At 39.8% G+C, this 19,977-nt stretch overlaps 2 protein-coding genes across 2 annotated transcripts in view; one reads left to right on the top strand and one right to left on the bottom strand.

The window, feature by feature from the left end:
- The window catches only part of LOC130242869 (uncharacterized), a 7,763-nt gene extending 7,689 nt beyond the window's left edge, over positions 1–74 (top strand). The window contains exon 3 of the mRNA XM_056474807.1: positions 1–74. This exon is cut by the window's left edge and continues 1,468 nt beyond it. The gene's annotated coding sequence lies outside the window, so the exon portion shown is untranslated.
- LOC130242868 (pleckstrin homology-like domain family B member 3) overlaps positions 1–19,977 on the bottom strand; it is a 60,866-nt gene that overhangs the window by 16,539 nt on the left and 24,350 nt on the right. The window contains exons 9-11 of the mRNA XM_056474806.1: positions 13,192–13,293; positions 13,041–13,122; positions 7,586–7,736 (exon numbers count right to left, since the gene is read on the bottom strand). Coding sequence (XP_056330781.1) covers positions 7,586–7,736; positions 13,041–13,122; positions 13,192–13,293 — 335 coding nt within the window. The remainder of the gene's footprint in view (positions 1–7,585; positions 7,737–13,040; positions 13,123–13,191; positions 13,294–19,977) is intronic.

The raw sequence follows: 19,977 nt of genomic DNA, 5'->3' as shown, positions 1-19,977 counted from the left end.
GATATTAAGAATGGTAATAAGAGAAGTAAAGGATGACACACACACACACACACACACACACACACAAACACAGAGACATAAACATAAACACAAACACACACAGACGCACACACAAACACAGACATACTCAAATACAGACACAAACTCATACACAGACTCGCACACACACAGAAACAAACACATACACACACACAAACACAGACACAAAAACACACCAACACACCCACACACATATACATATTAGACACAAACACACACACATACTTAAACACAGACAAACATAAACACACACACAGAACCACATACAAACACATACACAAAAACAAACAGACACACACACACACACACATCAGACACACACATACTATCTGTATTGTATTTGTTCTATTATTTCTGTTTTCTTTCCTTTCACGGTTAGCCACAGTTTCTGTCTGACTTTTGCAAAGTACAAATATCATTAGCATTTATCTTGTATCTAAACATTGCTTGCGTACTCATTTCTAATGTCTAATACAGTGGTCCCTCATTTATCGCTGGTGTTACGGTCTAAAAATGACCTGTGATAGGTGAAATCCGTGACGTTTTAAGGCTTTAAAACCCCTCACTACATAAGTTTAAACACTCTCAAAGTTCAAACCTTCCTAGAAAAATAAGTCCAGTATTATAGAACGAAACCAAAGATTAAAACCTGCTTTCAGCTGCAAACATTCATCGCTGTCAGCAAAAGCTTCATAAAGCTTTTTAGCTTTAGTGTGGATAATATTGGCATCCAGTGTAATGATCTTTATCCTGCAGTCACTGATCCACAAAGCTAAAGCAGACTCCCTTTACGATGGTCTTGCTGTGGACAGTTACAACCCTTTTTGCATCCTTGTTGAAACTCACACCGCTAGCGATCGAAGATTTATGTTAATTTAGCAAGCTGGACGCATTCTGTACTGTACAGGACACACAGAGGAGATTGATTGACAATGGTCTACAGCCAATCAGGACGCAGAAATGGTCAAAACTGCACAAAGAAAAATCTGCAAAACTGCAAGGCCACCAAAGGTGAATAGCGAGGGACGCATGTATTACTAAAAGATTAACTTAGATACATAGCTAGAACAGTGATCGATGTGTGCTTTCTGCATAAACATTAGATACCAGGAGCCATTCTGAAGTCAAATTAAAGTAAATCACACGCTCTTGATTATATACACAACAGAAAACATATTTCTAAATGCGCTGTTGACTTGAAATTTTCACAGGATGTTCATAACAACCAAAGAAATCCATATTTGAAAAGAAAACAAATCTAATTAGTTTACAAAGGAAGTTCTGTTTAATAAAATGAAATGATGCACAGAAAACGTATTAAACACATGCAGAAAGGAAGGTGTAGTTTGGCAGCTGAAATCTCTCAGTAGTTCTTCAGCAACTCTCTGCCCTTCCTCAGTGTAAATGAATATCAGCTGCTTCAGTCCAACATCTACATTTGCAGGAGGATGAAGATCAAACCATTTCAGCAAAACAATGATCCAAAACACAGCTAAGGAGACTCTCGGATGCTTTCAGAGAAAGAAAATCAAGCTGTAGAATGGCCCAACCAATCACCTGAACCGAATCCAATAGAGAATATAAAATAAAGCTCAGATTTGATAGACGAGACCCACAGAGCCATCAAGATTTTGACACTCTGTTGAAGCCTGTGCAATGCATGTGACTTCATTCTCCATATAACAGGCGTCTTTAAGCTGCGGCACCAAAAAAGCCTTTTATATTGTTGGGAAAAAGGAAAATATTTTAATAAACAATTGTATTTGTATTGCTTAAAGGTGATAAATTAACTGAAGTTCTACTGTTGAGTGTGAGATGGCTTGCATATGCTTGAATCTAACAGGGATCTGAGAATAATTGTAGCAAACTTATGTGTGTGTGTTTCAAGAAAGCAACTATTGATTTGTGTTTTATTTTTATTTGTTTTTATTCATTTATTCTTCATTGAATTGTTTTATTTAATCATATGATCATTAGTCATTTACATAATTATTATTATATCGTTTTATTGATCATTAGTTGATGATTTGATTATTATTTGTCATTTTATTATGTTTTTATATTTTATTATTACTATTTTCCTATAATTATTGCTTCATTGTTATTTCCATTTTTCCATATTGTTATAATCTTATGACTGTGGATTCAAGCGACACTTGTTTTCTTGAGTAAGAGATAAGAGAATGTCTCCATTTCAAGGTCTGTATTGTCTCTTGACAATGTTGTGAAGCAGTAATTTTCCATTGCTGTTGCTTGTGGTATAATAAGACTTGTTGGATTTATCCTGGTCAGACGAAATTTATTCAATAAACTGCTCTTTCTTTATCATCATGACCTCGTCTCCTGCTTCTGCTCCTCTCTGGTTTTCTCAGTCAACTCCGATATTAATAGTAGACTGTTATTCAGTTGAATACTGGTTAATACTGATTCTTCAAGACACTTCTATACAGCTTAAATTGACATTTAAAGGCTTAACTAGGTTAATTAGCTTAACTAGGCAGGTTAGGGTAATTAGACAAGTCATTGTATAACGATGGTTTGTTCTGTAGACTATCGGAAAAAAATATAGCTTAAAGGGGTTAATAATATTGACCTTAAAATGGTGTTTAAAAATTAATAACTGCTTTTATTCTAGCTGAAATAAAACAAATAATAAGAAAAAATATTATCAGACATACTGTGAAAATTTCCTTGCTCTGTTAAACATCATTTGAGAAATATTTAAAAAAGAAAAATAATTCAAAGGGGGGCTAATAATTCTGACTTCAACTGTATCTGGTGTGGAGATGGTGATCTGACCATAATAAAGCATTTTTGCAGAAGTAGAGGAAGCTGATTTAAATGCAAAGGCCTGATTGTCTAAAATTAACCTGAGCTCTGCTGCTAATCTTCCTGTCAGCAGAAATGTGCTAAAACTGAACACAGAATATGTGCAGTTGAGAAAGTCTTCTGCTTTTAATGTTGTGCAGAGACTTCATATGAAAAAGAGGATGTATGTATGGGTGCGGTCAATGGAGGACTGGAGAAAGATTGAAGAGTGATGAATTTCTCTAAACTCCACCTGTTAATATCAGCTGCCTATATTAGTTGTCGGAGATGAAAACTGTTACACACCTCCTGAATGTAATTCTTGCATTGCTTTGAGGATAGCAGAATTCTGTGAATCAAATTATTCAGTTGTATCCAATAAATTACTAAGATTGTTGACTTTGAAGAAAAACCTCTCCTGACCTTTTTTATTGAATTTTTTCAATATTTCAACAATATAAAGTATAAAATACATTTCCGTAGTTCAGTGCTTTCTCCTTCTGCCATTTCATTCTTATCACACATACTCATTAATCAGATTTGTTTGTTTTGTTTTATGTTTGTATTGTTTGAGTTTTGTCCAAAATCTGCTTCAATTCCATGTCACTAGCTCCTTTAGGAATATTGTTCCCAGAAAAAACATGGCAATGAGTTATTTATACTTTACTTAGGTTACGTTGCGTAGTGCTCAAATCAGATTTTTTCTCAGATCTGACGTTTTTGCATGGCTGTTCACACTGCTCTTATAAATGTGGCCAGTATCAGATTTGCAGTGTAAACAGATCCTGTTCCTAAACTGACCTGCATGTGCAAAAGTACATATATGGACAGCACAAACTGTCTAATAATGCACAGAATGTGTATACTGTATGAAGTAAGCACGCTGTCAGATCATGCTTATATGATTATTGCCCTTTTCACAGACAACCGTGGTGTATATATTCATCAACTGTAAATGATTGTTCTGCTACTACTAATGTGTATTTCAGCATTTGAAATCTAAAATAAGTCACTTGTGATTGAAAACACTGATCATTTGTGATTTATGATAACCGCGGTGCACGTTTGTTTGACCAGCGGTGTAGTGAACTCATCAAGGGTTAATGAGCAGCTGCAGACTGAACTGTGAAGGCTGAGTTGCTTTATCTCCGTTTGCTGACTTATTTAATTTTGCTTCGTTATAAACAGCAGACCGTACAGAAGGGGGGTTTGGGTGCTCGAGCACCTGCCCCTTTTTCTCTCTGAGAGAATGTTCTCCCTCCTTTGCACATGGATCCCCTATCCCCAACACCCACGACACTCTTCAGCTTCACGATCAACCAGTGCCTCAATCATTCACCAGATTAGTTAACAAGCACCAGTTTTGCCTTCAAAATCTTTTTCAACATGAACAACCAACTTTCTGTGGTACAGTAAACACCATGCGTGCTTTTCTACTTTGATGCTGAGGAGTAGAGGATGTCTGCAGCACAGAATGATGACGCATGTCCCTCGAAGATTATGTAAAAGTCACTTGAAATCCGACATAACTGTTCACACTGCGGTCGCATTACAAAACATCAGATCTGTGTCTGATTTAAGACTACATATGAAAGTGGCACAGATCTGACCTGAAAAGATCAGATTCCATGCAGTTCGGGCTGTTCACACTGTCATCACCTGAGTCACATGAAGGGGAAAAATCAGATTCGGGCCACAGTTGGCTGCAGAGTGAATGTAGCCTTATTGGTTTATATTTACTTTACTTATTATCTATATTTATACAATACTTATTTCCCCGCTGTATTTTATCAATCACTAGAATCAGGTATTCTGTGTGAACGGCCCCTTGTTCTCAAAGGAGAATAAGGTATAGGACTTTGTTTTGTTCTTGTATTTGTTTTATTCATCTTTTCCACTGGATTTATTTTGTTAATAAAGATGTATTTTTATTCATCTTCTTTCTGCAGTGGACATTTGATTCATTCGCTGAATCCATCAAAATACCTTGTGGTAAGGCATGAATCTAATTATTCCTTGAAAGACATTACAAAAGACGGTCCTAAACACAACTCAGGTTTACACTAATAGGTTTTAATTTTAATATGTCTTTTTAGAATGAGAGCAATCCGCGTCCACACTGGCGTTTCATCTAGTGTTTCCGAACAGCTCTCCGTCCACACTATACCACTGAAAACGCACATCACATGATCACACACACTCTGGCATGCGCTGCAGCGTATGTGCATGTCTGAGCTCTCGGCAGTCAGTGGGTGCTTTGAACACAGCTCCCCAGGTGAGAGCAGAGCACGTCTGACAGTTCATCAAGGATCTTCCACTGGATCTCATCACACTATAGTTGTTAATTGTGATATTTAATTCATCATCTAACTCTTCAGTCTTTTGAATCTATTATTGTTCTCGGGTAATGTGTTTTGGCTAAGCGCAAAGATTAATTTATATAACCGCTTACACTGATTCTGCACACTGACTGATTGCTTGTCTTTATTTCCTATATTGTATAAACTTTTTGTACGTTATACTGCTATAATGGCCATTATTGATTATTAAAACTGATATTCAACAAAAGAGAGGGTGTTTGGTGTTTTTCAGTGAAAATGAAAGGAGGCAGTGATGTTATAGGCTCTGTTTTGTTATAAATATGCACACAGTGAAGATGACGCTCATATAAATATGCAGCTACACCACACTGTTGATGGATTCGGATTTCTGCCTTCCAATCCGTCTCAATCAAGGATCAACGTTTATCCTTTACTCATTATCACTTTTCTCACTGCTTTATTAACATGATTATTTGATTCAGTATTTTCAAGATTAAATAATTAATTAAATGATTTTGACTAATGAATAACAACACATTGCTCTATATAAGAATGTTCAGTGCGTTTGCGTGTCTCTTTGTAACTCCATTTTCAGGAGCCACCAAACCAGGTGAGAGGTCATGGAGACCTAACTGAAGGGCATGATGATTGAAAACAACTGTTTTCCTATGTGTATTACTATATGTTAACACTGTCTAAAGGGATTTTGATATTATTATTACGTGTTAATTCTGTTTAAAGTGATTTTCCTTTATATTCATGATAAAGTTTGTGTAGTAAGGATATTATAACTGCCTGAATGTAGACTATACCGGATTTTAACCAGTTTTGATAAAGACAGCTGAGAGTACACTCAGCCTTGGGTAAGAAACAGATTATACTTCGAGTGTGTGTGTGTGTGTGTTCTATTTGATTGTGATTGTCTGAGGTCAGCTCTAAACAGTCAGATATTGTTCAAAATTGTACGCACACACCAACGTGGAAATTTTCCTAGTCTATCTGTGCTTTAACCAATCAGGTTAGACACCTATATATATATATATATATATATATATATATATATATATATATATATATATATATATATATATATATATATATATATATATATATATATATGACGCAGTTAATGACGTTATGTGAGAGTATAATTGATGTTGATTTATGATTGTAAGCAGAACAGCCATGGAACTCATTGCAAGTGTTGAAGCTGGCTTCTGCTGATGAAACTATCTTCAGCAAACTTTATTTATTTATCTGAATCTCTGACTCCGGCTGATAGACTGCTCATTCTTTGGGTTCAAACTGTAAATTATCCCTACACTGTTAAGTTGTTAATATTAAAATGAAAATAGGCAGTTCCTTATATAATGTTTTCATCTCATTGTTAAGATATATCCAGGGTGATGTGAATGAGGTTATACAGTACACTGTTCCCTTTGAAAGATTTACCAGACGTGTCCTCAGGAGATTGTTTTCCATATCAAACTTGTGAAGTCTGAACTTAAGGAAAGGGCGCAAGACTGAACTTTGTACACTTAATATTGAGGGGAAAAGCCCCAAGCAGATAGTGAATGTCTGCAGCCAGGCCTCCGCTTTCAGATATCTCCGTTTCCCCCATCCACACTGACACAGAGCAGCAGCGGTTCAAAATGAAAATGGCCTCTTCAGCACTTGCAAAAAGCTCAGTTTTCAGGGCTCAAAGATTCTGGAGTAGTGTGGACGGAAGGCGAAACCGTAGCTAAACTTATGCTTTTAAAACTAAAGCGTATTAGTGTGAACGGGAGCTAAGAAACATAGCGAAGAGAGAATCCTGGTACTTTATTTAATTAGGATATTATATAATGATGGCTCCCAGAATAACACTCTCTCTTTCTCACACACACACACACACGTCTCTTGCACATTTTCATAAATTTGCCAAGACAACACTTCAGACAGACTGACTGCAGATACAGTTAAACAATAAACAGATGAGTGATTGATCATCACTGATCAACAAGCTACACAAATACACTGAAGCTTAAATGAGTGTGATGCGCTAGAACAGACAGAACAGGCACTTCACACACACATAGCAAACCTGTTTCTAAGAGTATAGCGCCTCCTGTTGGACATCACCAGCAGTACTCTTATGTCAGCTATATCAGACATTCCCTATTCATAACTTAATGACGATACTATCAAAACACACACATTTAAGACTTATTTAAATACATACTCTCTCTCACACACACACTCACACACACCATTTCTTATCCACCCTTGCTCACACACATACACTCACAAAAAAAACACAAACACACACACAAATACTCTCTCACACTTGATCACACACACACACATAAAGACACACACAATCACAAAAACCCTCACACATAATCACATATACACACCCACACACACGTACAGCTCACCTGGGTGCGCGGGAGGTGTTTGTGCTGTTGCAGGGTGTGTGTGATGTGTCTGCCGCCGCCGTTTTCTGTCTGTTACTGAGCCGATGAGCCGGCTGATGGAGCCGAGGAGATGCAGACTCTGTGTGTGTGTCTGGAGTCATCCGCACCAACACTGAAAACACACACACACGCTACAATCAGTCAGACAGCACACAAACACTCAACTCTCTCAATATTTACTCACTCATTTATGTTGGATTTCCTTTGAATCTATAATCATTTTTACAGTATAGCAGAAGTCAACGGGAAAGAAAACTGCACTCTTATAAATGTTGATTTCTTTTATTTGGTTTGGTTAATAATATATTTTAATCTATATTAATCATTTGATTTTTACTTCAGTATTTTCTGTTGTCATTTTAATGTATTTTTTGAATATTGTTTAACATGTCTCTAAATAAAAGAGCTTTTTCTAATATAATTAGCTTTATTTCATTTCATAAATGATTTTTTCCTTATGGTTCACATTTATTTTACAATCATATATATATATATATATATCGTCTGCAAATAATCTAGCATATCTTTGTAGAAAAAAATGCTAAATATATATTTAAAATATATTTTAAAAATTCTAAATATATTTAAAATACTAGGAAATCTTTAAAATAAGTTATTGAAATAGTACAACATAATTACTCAAATATTTTCAGAGAAATACAAAACAATTTGCATGAATTTAATTGGATACACCTGAATGGAAACATGCTTCATATTGCATTACTCAACAACATTATAGAATATCTTGCTCAGTATTGTGCAGCCCTGAAGAAAGTTAAGTTTATGCAAAATTTATGCATCAGAGGCGCCCAAACTTTCCCTTATGAAGGGCCGAAAACCAAAACCTGCTTGAGGGCTGTGGGCTGACCTACACTGTAAAAAAATGCAGGGTTCCACAGTTCACTCAGGTTGTCCTAACACAAATCGATTACACATTTAAGTAGATTAAACATACAATTACCCCCCCCCCCCCCCAAAAAAAATGATAAAAAGGGCAAGAATTGTGTTTTTCATGCTTATTTTCCATATGTAGGTTGAACAAGCAGCTAAATATTAGTTTGGAAGTGTTTATTACACTTGTTGCTGTGGGTCATTTCTTAATTTCATATCATTCATAAATAAATGAATGTAACCATATTAAATAATGCAACTGAATTTTTAATGAACTTAATACAATAATAACAATAAAAACATCATTCCTTTTTTTAACACAATGGAGATCAATGAAAAAAGCTGCACCTGCCTCTGCCGGTGTCTTCTGCATTGCATTGTCCTCTATCCATCAGTAACAGTGTATGTTTTAAATCGGATTCATTTACAAGATTTAATCATTCATTTTCCTTCAGCTCAGTCCCTTTATTTATTAGGGGTCGCCACAGTGGAATCAGCCGCCTATTTATCCAGCATATGTTTTACACAGCAGCTCTTCCAGCTGCAGCCCATCACTGGGTAGCACCCGAGGGCCAGCCTTTGGCCATGAGCCCTAGTTTGGGCATCTCTAATTTAAATTGTCTAAATCATTTTGCAATTTCTTCATAGAAATAAAATAGCAAAACAGTAAAATCCTACATAACATTTAAACAACATTTAAAATAAGTATATGATCATTCAAATATTTTCTGAACTTTATTTTTAATTAGCAAGAAATCAGAACAGAAACACCAAACCAACCACAACATCTAGAGAATTCATTTGTGTATGTATGTTTTACTGCCATATCAGCAGCATTGGCTTTCTTAATGGCAACACTTGTACATCATAACTATTTCATAATTATACAATATACAAAAAAACACACAGAAATAATAACAACTCTGATAAAAATGTTGATAAATATTCTAAAACTCCTCCAGAAGACAGCTTTTTAAACATTTCCCTTAAAATATTTCCTAAATAAAAACCCTCCCTTAAATCATTTAAAAATATACTTTATATTAAAATATACTTATTAAAATAACTTTTATTTAAAAGGTAATAAAACAGCAGCACTTCTCTAGATTATTGCTATATGACTAGAAATATGCTTATTTTAATATTCAACAACAATATAGCATATTGGTGACAAGGTGGCTCAGTGGTTAGCATTGTGGCCTCTGGTTCGATTTCTGTGTGGAGTTTGCATGTTCTCCCAGGGTTGACGTGGGTTTCCTCCAGGCGCTCCGGTTTCCTCCACAGTCCAGACACATGCGCTATAGGGGAATTGATGAACTAAATTGGCTGTAGTGTATTGTGTTATTGAGTGTGTATGGGTGTTTACCAGTATTGGGTTGCAGCTGGAAGAACATCAGCTGTGTAAAACGTGCTGGATAAATGGCCGTCTCATTCCGCTGTCGCAACCCCAGATTAATAAAGGGACTAAAATAAATGAATGAACGAATATCACCTATTTTCCCAGTATCGTACATCCCTTCCTCTAATTTTCCTCCATCAGTGTTTTCTAAAGGTTGGAATCAAACAGGAAGTGACATAAAAGTCACATTCAGTCCATCAATCATTATCTGTTATATCAGTATGATGTCTGGCTCCATAAAGACACCTGTGTCACAGGTGTGTCAGACTGTGCTGTTCGGGAATATAAGGCAAACAAAAGCACAGCAGGCGGATTTTCTGGCTTTTCCAGAAACACGGCACACCTTTATACAGAGAACAGACAAATCTGCTGCGACACGCTCCGCCGTTGAGCCGTTTCTCAACAGTCTGCTCTGAAAGCTGATATGAGTGAGTGTTTTAGGCCACGTCCACATGTACACTGAGTTTCCCCCCATTAGTTAAAGAAAAAAAATCTGTCCACATGACAATGCAAAACTGCACCGTGCTGCATGTCAAAGTCCACATGACCCGGAAGTTGCAGAGACTTTTACTTCAGTATGTTGATGTACTTCCAACTGAAACAGAATATTAAGTAGGGGGCGGGGCTTCCTTTTGCGCATCATTCCCTAAAGTGCAAACTAATGCTAAGAGAGGATATTAATATGCAGTTGCTTTGGAAACCCTCTGGTTGACGTCAACAGAAGTACCACCACTCATTGAATTAACATGATTAATTATTCACCTTAAGGATAACAATGTGAGATAGCAAAATAAACACTGTAAAATTTGATTTCAAGCTGACTTTAAGGTCACGCCAAATCCAGAGGGCGCAATAAAAGCCTTTTCTGCTGGGTTTATAACAAATCGGAATTAAGTATATTTCACGAGTAAACTGCATACAAATCAATGTAAACGTTTGAACAGAGGTGGATTACTGTCCCGCGGTGAGAACAATCTGTAATACACAACAGGTTTGCCACAAATGTGTAGGATTCATGTCTTCAGCGTTGGGTGTGAACCCAGCCGTGTTGGCTAATCAGAAAGGAGAAAACAGCGCACACGTTGACGTCATGAGGACAAATCTCCAGTTTTAGTGTCCACACAACCACACTGTACCCGGAGTTTCGGCAAGTTTCGGTTTCAGTCACCTGATACTGCGTTTTCATGTGGACAAACAGACATATTGCGTAAAAACAACACTGCGGTTTCTGCACACAGAGTCTGATGCGTATTAATTAATCCGCTGCGAAATAATTAGCAAAACAACAGTTCCAGTCTTGGAGTAGCGAAGCTGATTTTGTTGTCTTCTCCCTACTTAACAAAAGAAAATGAGGAAATATTGGGTCCATCCCATCCTCAGATTGCGAAGAGAGGAAGGAGATCTACATCCTTATCAAAGAGTTGCGAGATTATCCCCACACATTCAACCTCTACTTCAGGATGTCCAGGGCTCAGTTTCACACTTTCTGTCAACCAATTGATCCTTAACAGAGGCAGTTTGTCTAAGGTACAGAGAGACGGACACACACAATCTACGCCGACAAACTAGCATACAATAAACCACAGAACACTTGTTTTATATGTGTATTATACATATCCCATATATATATATATATATATATATATTTATACAACAGTTCTGTCTGGTTCTGGATTGCTGTGCAATATTCTGCAAATAGCAGCACTCCTACAGCCTCATCACTCTTTAGCCTTATGTGTTACTCCGCCCACATACAGTAACAAGCAGAGGACACTTTACGGTTTGAGAAACATCCCTGCTGTTGGACAACATCATGTACTTTTTAGGCGATAATGTAGTTTTTTAGATTGCAACTATGCAGTTTATTCATAAGGATAGTGCCTATTTTAAATATTGATAATTTCTGAGAGACAGCATGTTGGCAGCCATTAGCCTGTCTTTAAACGGAGCAAATAAGATTGACGTTGTCCATCCAGAAAGATGGTGACATAACAAGCCCTTAGAGGAGGAAAAACCCAGCGCAATTTCTAACTACAGCTGATCAAATCATTATGAAACTGGTAAGTGACTTTCTAAGTCGATCTCTCTCTTTTATATGTTGTAGTGCTGCATGTATACCATAGTAATTGTAGTGTATTGAGTGTGAGACTCTCATATCAGGAATGCGTGTATTTTGTGTTGGCCACTCTTTATTTAACCCTCAGTTACGTTTTGGTTGGCTATCTGTTTGTTTCTAACGCGTCTCCTGTTTTCATTACTGCAGACCAGTCCAGTTAAAAGTAAGAAAGAAGAAATGCCCGCATGTGTTTTTCCTTACCGCAAACACAACAGTAATCTGCTAGTATTTGCTTTGCTTTGGCTTTATCTGGGTTAATTATTGTGATCTCCTGATTGCAGCAGAGAAATACTGCTAAATCTCTGTAGACTGATGGCATTTCATGCCGTTCAGCCTTATAATCTTAAAATGTGAGTAAAATGACCTGTTTTGTCATCACTTTAGACATTTATGCTAGAGAGTCATTCAAACACTAGCTCTACAGTGACGTTAGTGAATGAGCAACAGCTTCTGCTGATCTGATGTCAGCTGCAGATGTGAATGAATTGTGGAAGAAAGTAGTTCCTCATACAAAAGGGATTGAGACTCTCTGTGTTTGATTTTCTTTTTCATACACACGATTAGCCGTCAAACTGTTGTATAAACGCTATATCACACGAGTAGCAGTGTCATATGGTTGTATAACGTCACTAGTAGGACACAAAGCCAACACACTCCTCCCATCAGTGCTGATATACAGCCATACCGCACTGCCACTCCTGTGATACTGCTCATATATTCCATGCTTTGCTTATATATAAGAGCTTTGGTTGCAGGACCAAGTGGATTAATTTCTCCAACGCCATTTTGGATTTAGCCTTTTGCTTGTGCGGTGCCACTGGATTGTCAAAACACCTCTTAAAATGCTTTTTCAGATCGGAATTTTTTAATGACGGAGAAAACTTTTGGAGCTAGTGTGTGAATACGCCTGATACAACTTGAGGTAGCAGGATTTTTTTTTATGTATGAAAAAGACAGACGAAAAATTTGTATTCAGTGAGCAACAGCCTTCAGAGAGTTGCTTTTCTCACCTTGCGCAGACATGGGTCTGTCTGTGGTCTTCCTGTGAGAGCTGCGTCTGCGCGGTAAACTGCACGAGTCCTTCAGAGACTCCTGTCAACATGATCACCAGCGTCAGAATCACTGAACATCATCATCATCTTCATCATCACTCATGCTCACCTGCGCTGCCCTGTGAATGGTCAGAGGGCTGAGTGACATCATACAGGGGGCGGAGCCGGTGATGTTGGACCAATCAGTGAGCGGCTTCTTCTCTTTCAAAATCTACAAACGCAAATGAGGTTTAGTAATAGACACATCCTGAGTAATGCCGAGTGGAATATTGACTACACACAATACTGTAATATTACCTGCTTCTTAAATGAAAACAAAGTACATTTATACAGTAAGGACGCTGTCTTCTAAACCCTAGTGTAATGTCATACTCAGTTTTGCACACATACACACATGTATACGTATATATACACATATTTCTTTTTTTACTTGAATGTATTATTATTTTTTATTAGTTTTTAGGATTAAAAATTTTTATTATCTACTTAAATTTTTGAATTATTTATTAGTTTGGATTTTGTTTTGATTTATTTCCTCTTCTCTTTTTCAATTTTTGTAACTTTACTAAAGTTATTAATATCTATTTTTTCATTAATTGTATTTAAAATTATTTTAGTATTTATTAATATTTGCCTTTATACAACATCAGAACACGGTGAACATAATGTTTAGTAGTAATAAATAATAATAATAACAACAATGATAAGAATCAGCAAATTTGAGGAGAATTACACATTTAATGAAGTTCCTTTTGTAATTTAGAAAGGCAGTTTTTCATTTATTCATGAGTAAAATCTGGCAAAATGTAGCTAACGAAAAAACCTGGATAAAATAAAACCTGTAAAATCTAATGTGAAATTAAATGAAACAAAATGATCAGAAATAAAGCACAATATAAAAACATTTTATTCACTTTTTAATATAATATTTTAATTCAATTAAGGTTATTGTTTCCGTTTAAATTAAAGCACCAAAAATGACTAAAACAGAAACTGAAAATAACAATTCAACAGACTTTAAAAAACAAACTCACATGACTAAAACACAGCGAGCACTGCTGATTACTGATTCAGTACTAATGAAACTATCAAACAGCAACGGCTCTGAGCAGAAAGACTGAACTCACTCCCGCTGACTCACACACACACACACACGTGCGCGTGAGCGACTGAACACACACTAGACAGCCCGCCGTACTACTATATATAAGAATCTAAAGCAAAATAAAATATCAAAAACACTCACCAGACGAGCTATATTAGACCTGATCTGCTCTTTCTGTCCTCTTCTTCTGTTTTCTTCTTTCTGTCTCTCTTTCTGTTCCCTGTTTTCTCTCTCTCTTTTTGTCTTTCAGTTTCCTGGTCTCTCTCTCTCTCTCTCTCCTCCTCCAGTGATTCACTACAGCACACTACTGATATAAAAACCTCCAGCACTGTTTTTTTACACTCTGTGCCTGTATGTATATACGTGTATATATAAATGTATGTATATACGTGTGTGTGTATATATATATATATATATATATATATATATATATATATATTCATATTTGTAATTTCCCTTTTTCTTGTAATTAATACCGTCACAATTTTTTTTTTCATTTTTTGTATTTTTTTTGTGTTTATTTTTATTTGCATTTGGATCTTTTTTACATTTAATTACCTTTTTTCTAAGTAGGTTTCTTTCTAATTATTTTGGATGTCTTGGCACTGTTGTGTTGTTTTACATAATTAGCAATCATTTTTCTAGCATGTTTTAGTAGCTTTTTTCATAGTTTCCAGTATTTTTGTATTATTGCTAATATTTTATTTTTAATATTAAAACATTTGTTTACAATTTTTAGTTTTCTATTTCATTTTATTAAATACGAAAAATGTGTTTGTGTTGTAGCCATTGATATTTTTTAATGTATAAAATGGTAAATATTTTATTTTTGTTGATTTTTAAGTGTGCATATATATGTTATGAAGCGGACAGGAGACAGAGGTAAGGAAACGTTAGGGTGTTTATTAAATGACAACAAGGAGCACATGAAGGATAGCCAGGAGGATCAGGAATGATGTTGGGGTCTTTTCCTCCGTGGCTGGGTAACAGGAATACACGAGGATGGACAGCACACACCAGATACAGCTGACAGAGGATGACACAGACTTGGAAGGACTGGAAGACAGGACGATTCGGGTGGACCAGGAAGACTAGGAGGAATACAAAGAGAACAGGTAAGTAAAGCGTTTGTTTTAGCTGAGGATGACTACGCTGAGTGGTCGCTCAGTTGTCCGCTTTCGTCGAGACGAGCCCGGACAATGAGCGACTGGAGTGCTGTGCTTTTATCTGGTGCTCGTGAATGTGATGCAGCTGTGTGCTCATTAGAAGTCAGGTGATGGTGATCTTCGTGAGTGGGGATCGTGAGAGCCTGACCAATCCGTGACAGTACCCCCCTCCCCAGGGCCCGCTCCTGAGGGCCGACACCTCCGACGCCGTGGTGGTCTCCCTCTGCCTCTAGGCGCTGGGAACTCAGGGTGGCTCTCATGAAACTCCACCATGAGACTAGGATCGAGAATATCAGCTCTGGGAACCCATGTCCTTTCTTCGGGGCCGTACCCTTCCCAGTCCACCAGGTACTCCAACTGGCCACCACGACGTCGGGAACGCAAGATCTCCTTCACTGCGTAGACGGCTCCTTCTTCTAGGAGCAGTGGAGGAGGGGGTTCCTCTTCGTGGTCAGGCTCTGTGGAGGGAAGAACAGGATCGTGATAGGGTTTCAGGAGTGATACGTGGAATGTAGGGTGAATACGGTAGTGAGAGGGTAATTGTAGTTTGTAGGTGACGGGGTTAACCTGTTCCACGATGGTGAAGGGACCAACAAATCGGGGACTTAACTTGCGAGAGGGCAGTCGCATGCGTATGTCCCGGGTGGATAGCCACACCTTTTGTCCGGGTGTGTATCTGGGTTCTTCAGACCTTCTTCTATCGGCGGTTACCTTGCTTCGACGGACTGCCCTCTGCAGATGTTGATGAGCCTCGTCCCAGACTCTCTCGCTCTCCCGGAACCAGTGATCCACTGCGGGGACATCAGATGGTTCGCCATCCCAGGGAAAGAGCGGTGGTTGGAAGCCCAGGACGCACTGGAATGGCGTGAGTCCGGTGGAGGGTTGCCGCAGTGAATTTTGGGCATATTCTGCCCAGCCCAAATACTGGCTCCAGGAGCTCTGGTGACCACTGCAGAAGGTCCTCAGGAACCGTCCCACCTCCTGAATCTTCCTCTCTGTCTGCCCGTTGGTTTGGGGATGATATCCAGAAGAGAGGCTGACGGCCACACCTAGGAGCTTGAAGAAGGCTTTCCATAGACGTGAGATGAACTGTGGACCTCTGTCCGACACAATATCTTCTGGAATACCAAATGACCTGAAGACTTGATTAAAGATATTGTCGGCTGTTTCAAAGGCTGTGGGAAGACCTTTCAGAGGGATTAGTTTGACAAACTTTGAGAATCTATCTACGATGACTAGAATACAGGTATTACCTTCTGACGAGGGGAGGTCAGTGATAAAGTCCACTCCTAGGTGTGACCAGGGACGGTTCGGAATCGGCAAGGGATGGAGCTTTCCAGCGGGTAGATGACGTGGGCTCTTGGATTGGGCACAGTCCTTACAGCCCTGAACATATTGCCTCACATCCCTTGCCATGTTTGGCCACCAGAATCGTTGGGATACTAGCGAGAGAGTATTGTTGATCTCTGGATGTCCAGTGCCTAGCGAGGTATGTAAGGAGTGGATCAGATCTACCCGGTGTTCAGGTGGTATGAACTGCCGATGAGGAGGGCATCCCGGCGGAGCAGGGGCTTCCGGAGTGGCAACGACTGGAGGAGCGTTCCAGGTGATCGGACAAATGGAGATGTGTTCGGGAAGAATCTTCGTTGGGAGTTCTTCATGATCGTGATGCTCGTGTAAACGAGAGAGAGCGTCTGCTCTTAGATTCTTGGGTCCTGGACGATAGGAAATGGAGAAATCAAAACGTGAGAAGAAAAGTGACCATCTGGCTTGACGTGGACATAGTCTCTTGGCCTCTTTGATATATTGGAGGTTTTTGTGATCTGTGATCACCTGGAACGGATGTTTGGCTCCCTCCAACCAGTGACGCCACTCCTCCAAGGCTAGCTTGATTGCTAGAAGCTCCCTGTCTCCTATGCTGTAATTCTGCTCCGCCGGGCTCAACTTCCGAGAGAAATAGGCACAGGGATGCAGTCGGGGCGGTGTATCATGATGTTGGGATAATACTGCCCCGACGCCGGTGGTGGATGCGTCCACTTCCACCACGAAAGGAAGATTTGGGTCAGGATGAGTCAGGAGTGGGGCCCTTGTGAACTCCTTCTTAAGAAGGCGGAAGGCTGCGGCTGCTTCTTTGGTCCACTCCAGTCCTTTGGGTTTACCCTTGAGGAGATTAGTGAGAGGTGATGTAATCCTGCTGTAGTCCTTGATAAACCGTCTATAAAAGTTAGCAAACCCAAGAAACCTCTGGAGCTCCTTAATGGAAGTGGGTTCTGACCAGGATAGAACAGCCTCAATTTTCTTCCCATCCATACGTATACCGGTTTGGTCAATGATGTATCCCAAGAAATGAATCGACTTCTGGTGGAATGAGCATTTCTCCGCTTTGAGGTAGAGGTGATGTTCTCTCAATGTGTGTAGGACCTCCGCAACGTGTTGGCGATGTTCGGCCTCACTCCGGGAGTAAATGAGGATGTCATCTATGTACACTATTACAAAGTGGTGAAGAAACTCCCGGAGGACTTCATGAATGAAGTTTTGGAATACGGAGGGGGCGTTGACCAGACCGTAAGGCATGACCTCATATTCATAGTGGCCAGTAGGGGTCACGAATGCTGTCTTCCATTGGTCCCCCTCACGTATTCTTATCAGATTATACGCGCTGCGGAGGTCCAATTTAGTGAAGACTTTAGCTTCTCGGAGCTGTTCCAAAGCGGCTGGTACCAGAGGAAGGGGATATCGGTATTTTACTGTACCGTTATTTAGGACCCTGTAGTCGATGCATGGACGCAGCCCTCCGTCCTTCTTGGCCACAAAGAAGAAGCTTGAGGCGGCTGGTGATTTTGAGTGACGTATGTACCCCTGACTCAGAGCCTCCCTTATGTAATCTTCCATTGCCTGATTCTCTGGAAGCGAGAGCGGGTAGATCCTACCTCTTGGCAACTGGGCATCTGGAACTAGGTCGATCGCGCAGTCCCATGGCCGATGCGGCGGTAGCTGGGAAGCTCTCTTGGGGCAGAAGACATCATGAAAGGAGCTGTACTCCTTAGGAATGTGGATAGACTGCTTCTCAGGAGGACTCTCGACCGATGTTGTAAACAAAGAAATGGGGTTCCGACCTTGAAGAGGGAGATTTGGAAAACAGGTAGGTGCACATCCAGATCCCCATTTCTTTATCTCTCCTGTGCCCCAAGAGATGATGGGATCGTGCTTCACCAGCCACGGGCGCCCTAGAATGATGTCCATATTTGCACCCTCCAGAACCAGAAATTGAATCCTCTCTTGATGTAACAACCCCACTTGAAGAAGGATGTCTTCGCATTGTCGATGGATACGGGTCGAAGATCGAGTGCACTGGGTTATCGGTTGTATCTGGTATATATGCGAGGACGCCTCAGTACGTAGGTGGAGTTGACGACAGAGGGATTGGGAGATGAAGTTCCCTGCTGACCCGGAGTCGATGAGGGCTGTGACAAGGAGAGAAATAGAGGCAGTAGTTATTTGTACGGTGGTAGTAAGTGGTTTACATTGTTCAATATTCGTACTGAATACACTCACTGAAGTCCGAATGGGACGAAGGGGACATTCCATACGGGTGTGTCCACTGACACCGCAGTATAGACACAGACCCCGGGTCAGCCTCCTCTGTCGTTCCGCTGATGTCAGTCTTCCAGACTCTATTATCATGGGTTCTGGTTCTGGAGAGGCTGTTGACTCAGGCGATTGGAGGAGTGCAGACGAGGGGGTGATGGTGTCCTGTTGATAGGAACGGAGACGATCGGAACATCGGAGAGAATGTTGGATGAATCTCTCCAGACCCATAGTATCATCTAATGTGGCCAGCTGGATTCGGAGAGTGGGTTCCAAGCCGAGCCGGTACGTGGTCAACAACGATCTCTCATTCCATCCACTTGCAGCTGCTAGAGTGCGAAACCGGAGAGCATATTCCTGTGTAGATAGAGTACCTTGCTTTAGATGATACAGCTGCTCTCCAGCGGCTACTTCCCCATCAGAACGTCCAAACACCTCTTTGAAATACTCCGTGAAGGTAGTGATGGAATTCATGACCGGCCCGGCTTGGTTCCAGATCGTCTCAGCCCATTTAAGTGCAGGCCCAGAGAGTAGTGATACGATGTAGGCGATCTTTGACTTATCTGTGGGATATAGAGAAGGTTGCATTTCGAATATGAGGGAACATTGTAACAGAAAACCATTGCACTCCCCCGCTCCGCCTGAGTAGGGCGCTGGTCGGGCCATGGGACTGGAAGGAAGGGCCGAAGAAGAAACTGTGGAGGCGGAAGTGCTCGGTGCTGGTGGTGCGTTGGAAAGTGGAGCTGGTGGCTGTAGAATCCGCTTCAACTGGTCCACCAGCTCTTGAAAGTGATCGGGGGTGCTCATGTTGTCGTCGTTATTGGTCCGGGCTTCTGTTATGAAGCGGACAGGAGACAGAGGTAAGGAAACGTTAGGGTGTTTATTAAATGACAACAAGGAGCACATGAAGGATAGCCAGGAGGATCAGGAATGATGTTGGGGTCTTTTCCTCCGTGGCTGGGTAACAGGAATACACGAGGATGGACAGCACACACCAGATACAGCTGACAGAGGATGACACAGACTTGGAAGGACT

Source organism: Danio aesculapii, chromosome 16, assembly GCF_903798145.1.
Source record: "Danio aesculapii chromosome 16, fDanAes4.1, whole genome shotgun sequence".
NCBI classification, from domain to species: domain Eukaryota; kingdom Metazoa; phylum Chordata; class Actinopteri; order Cypriniformes; family Danionidae; genus Danio; species Danio aesculapii.
This window is presented reverse-complemented; position numbering and strand designations above follow the sequence as displayed.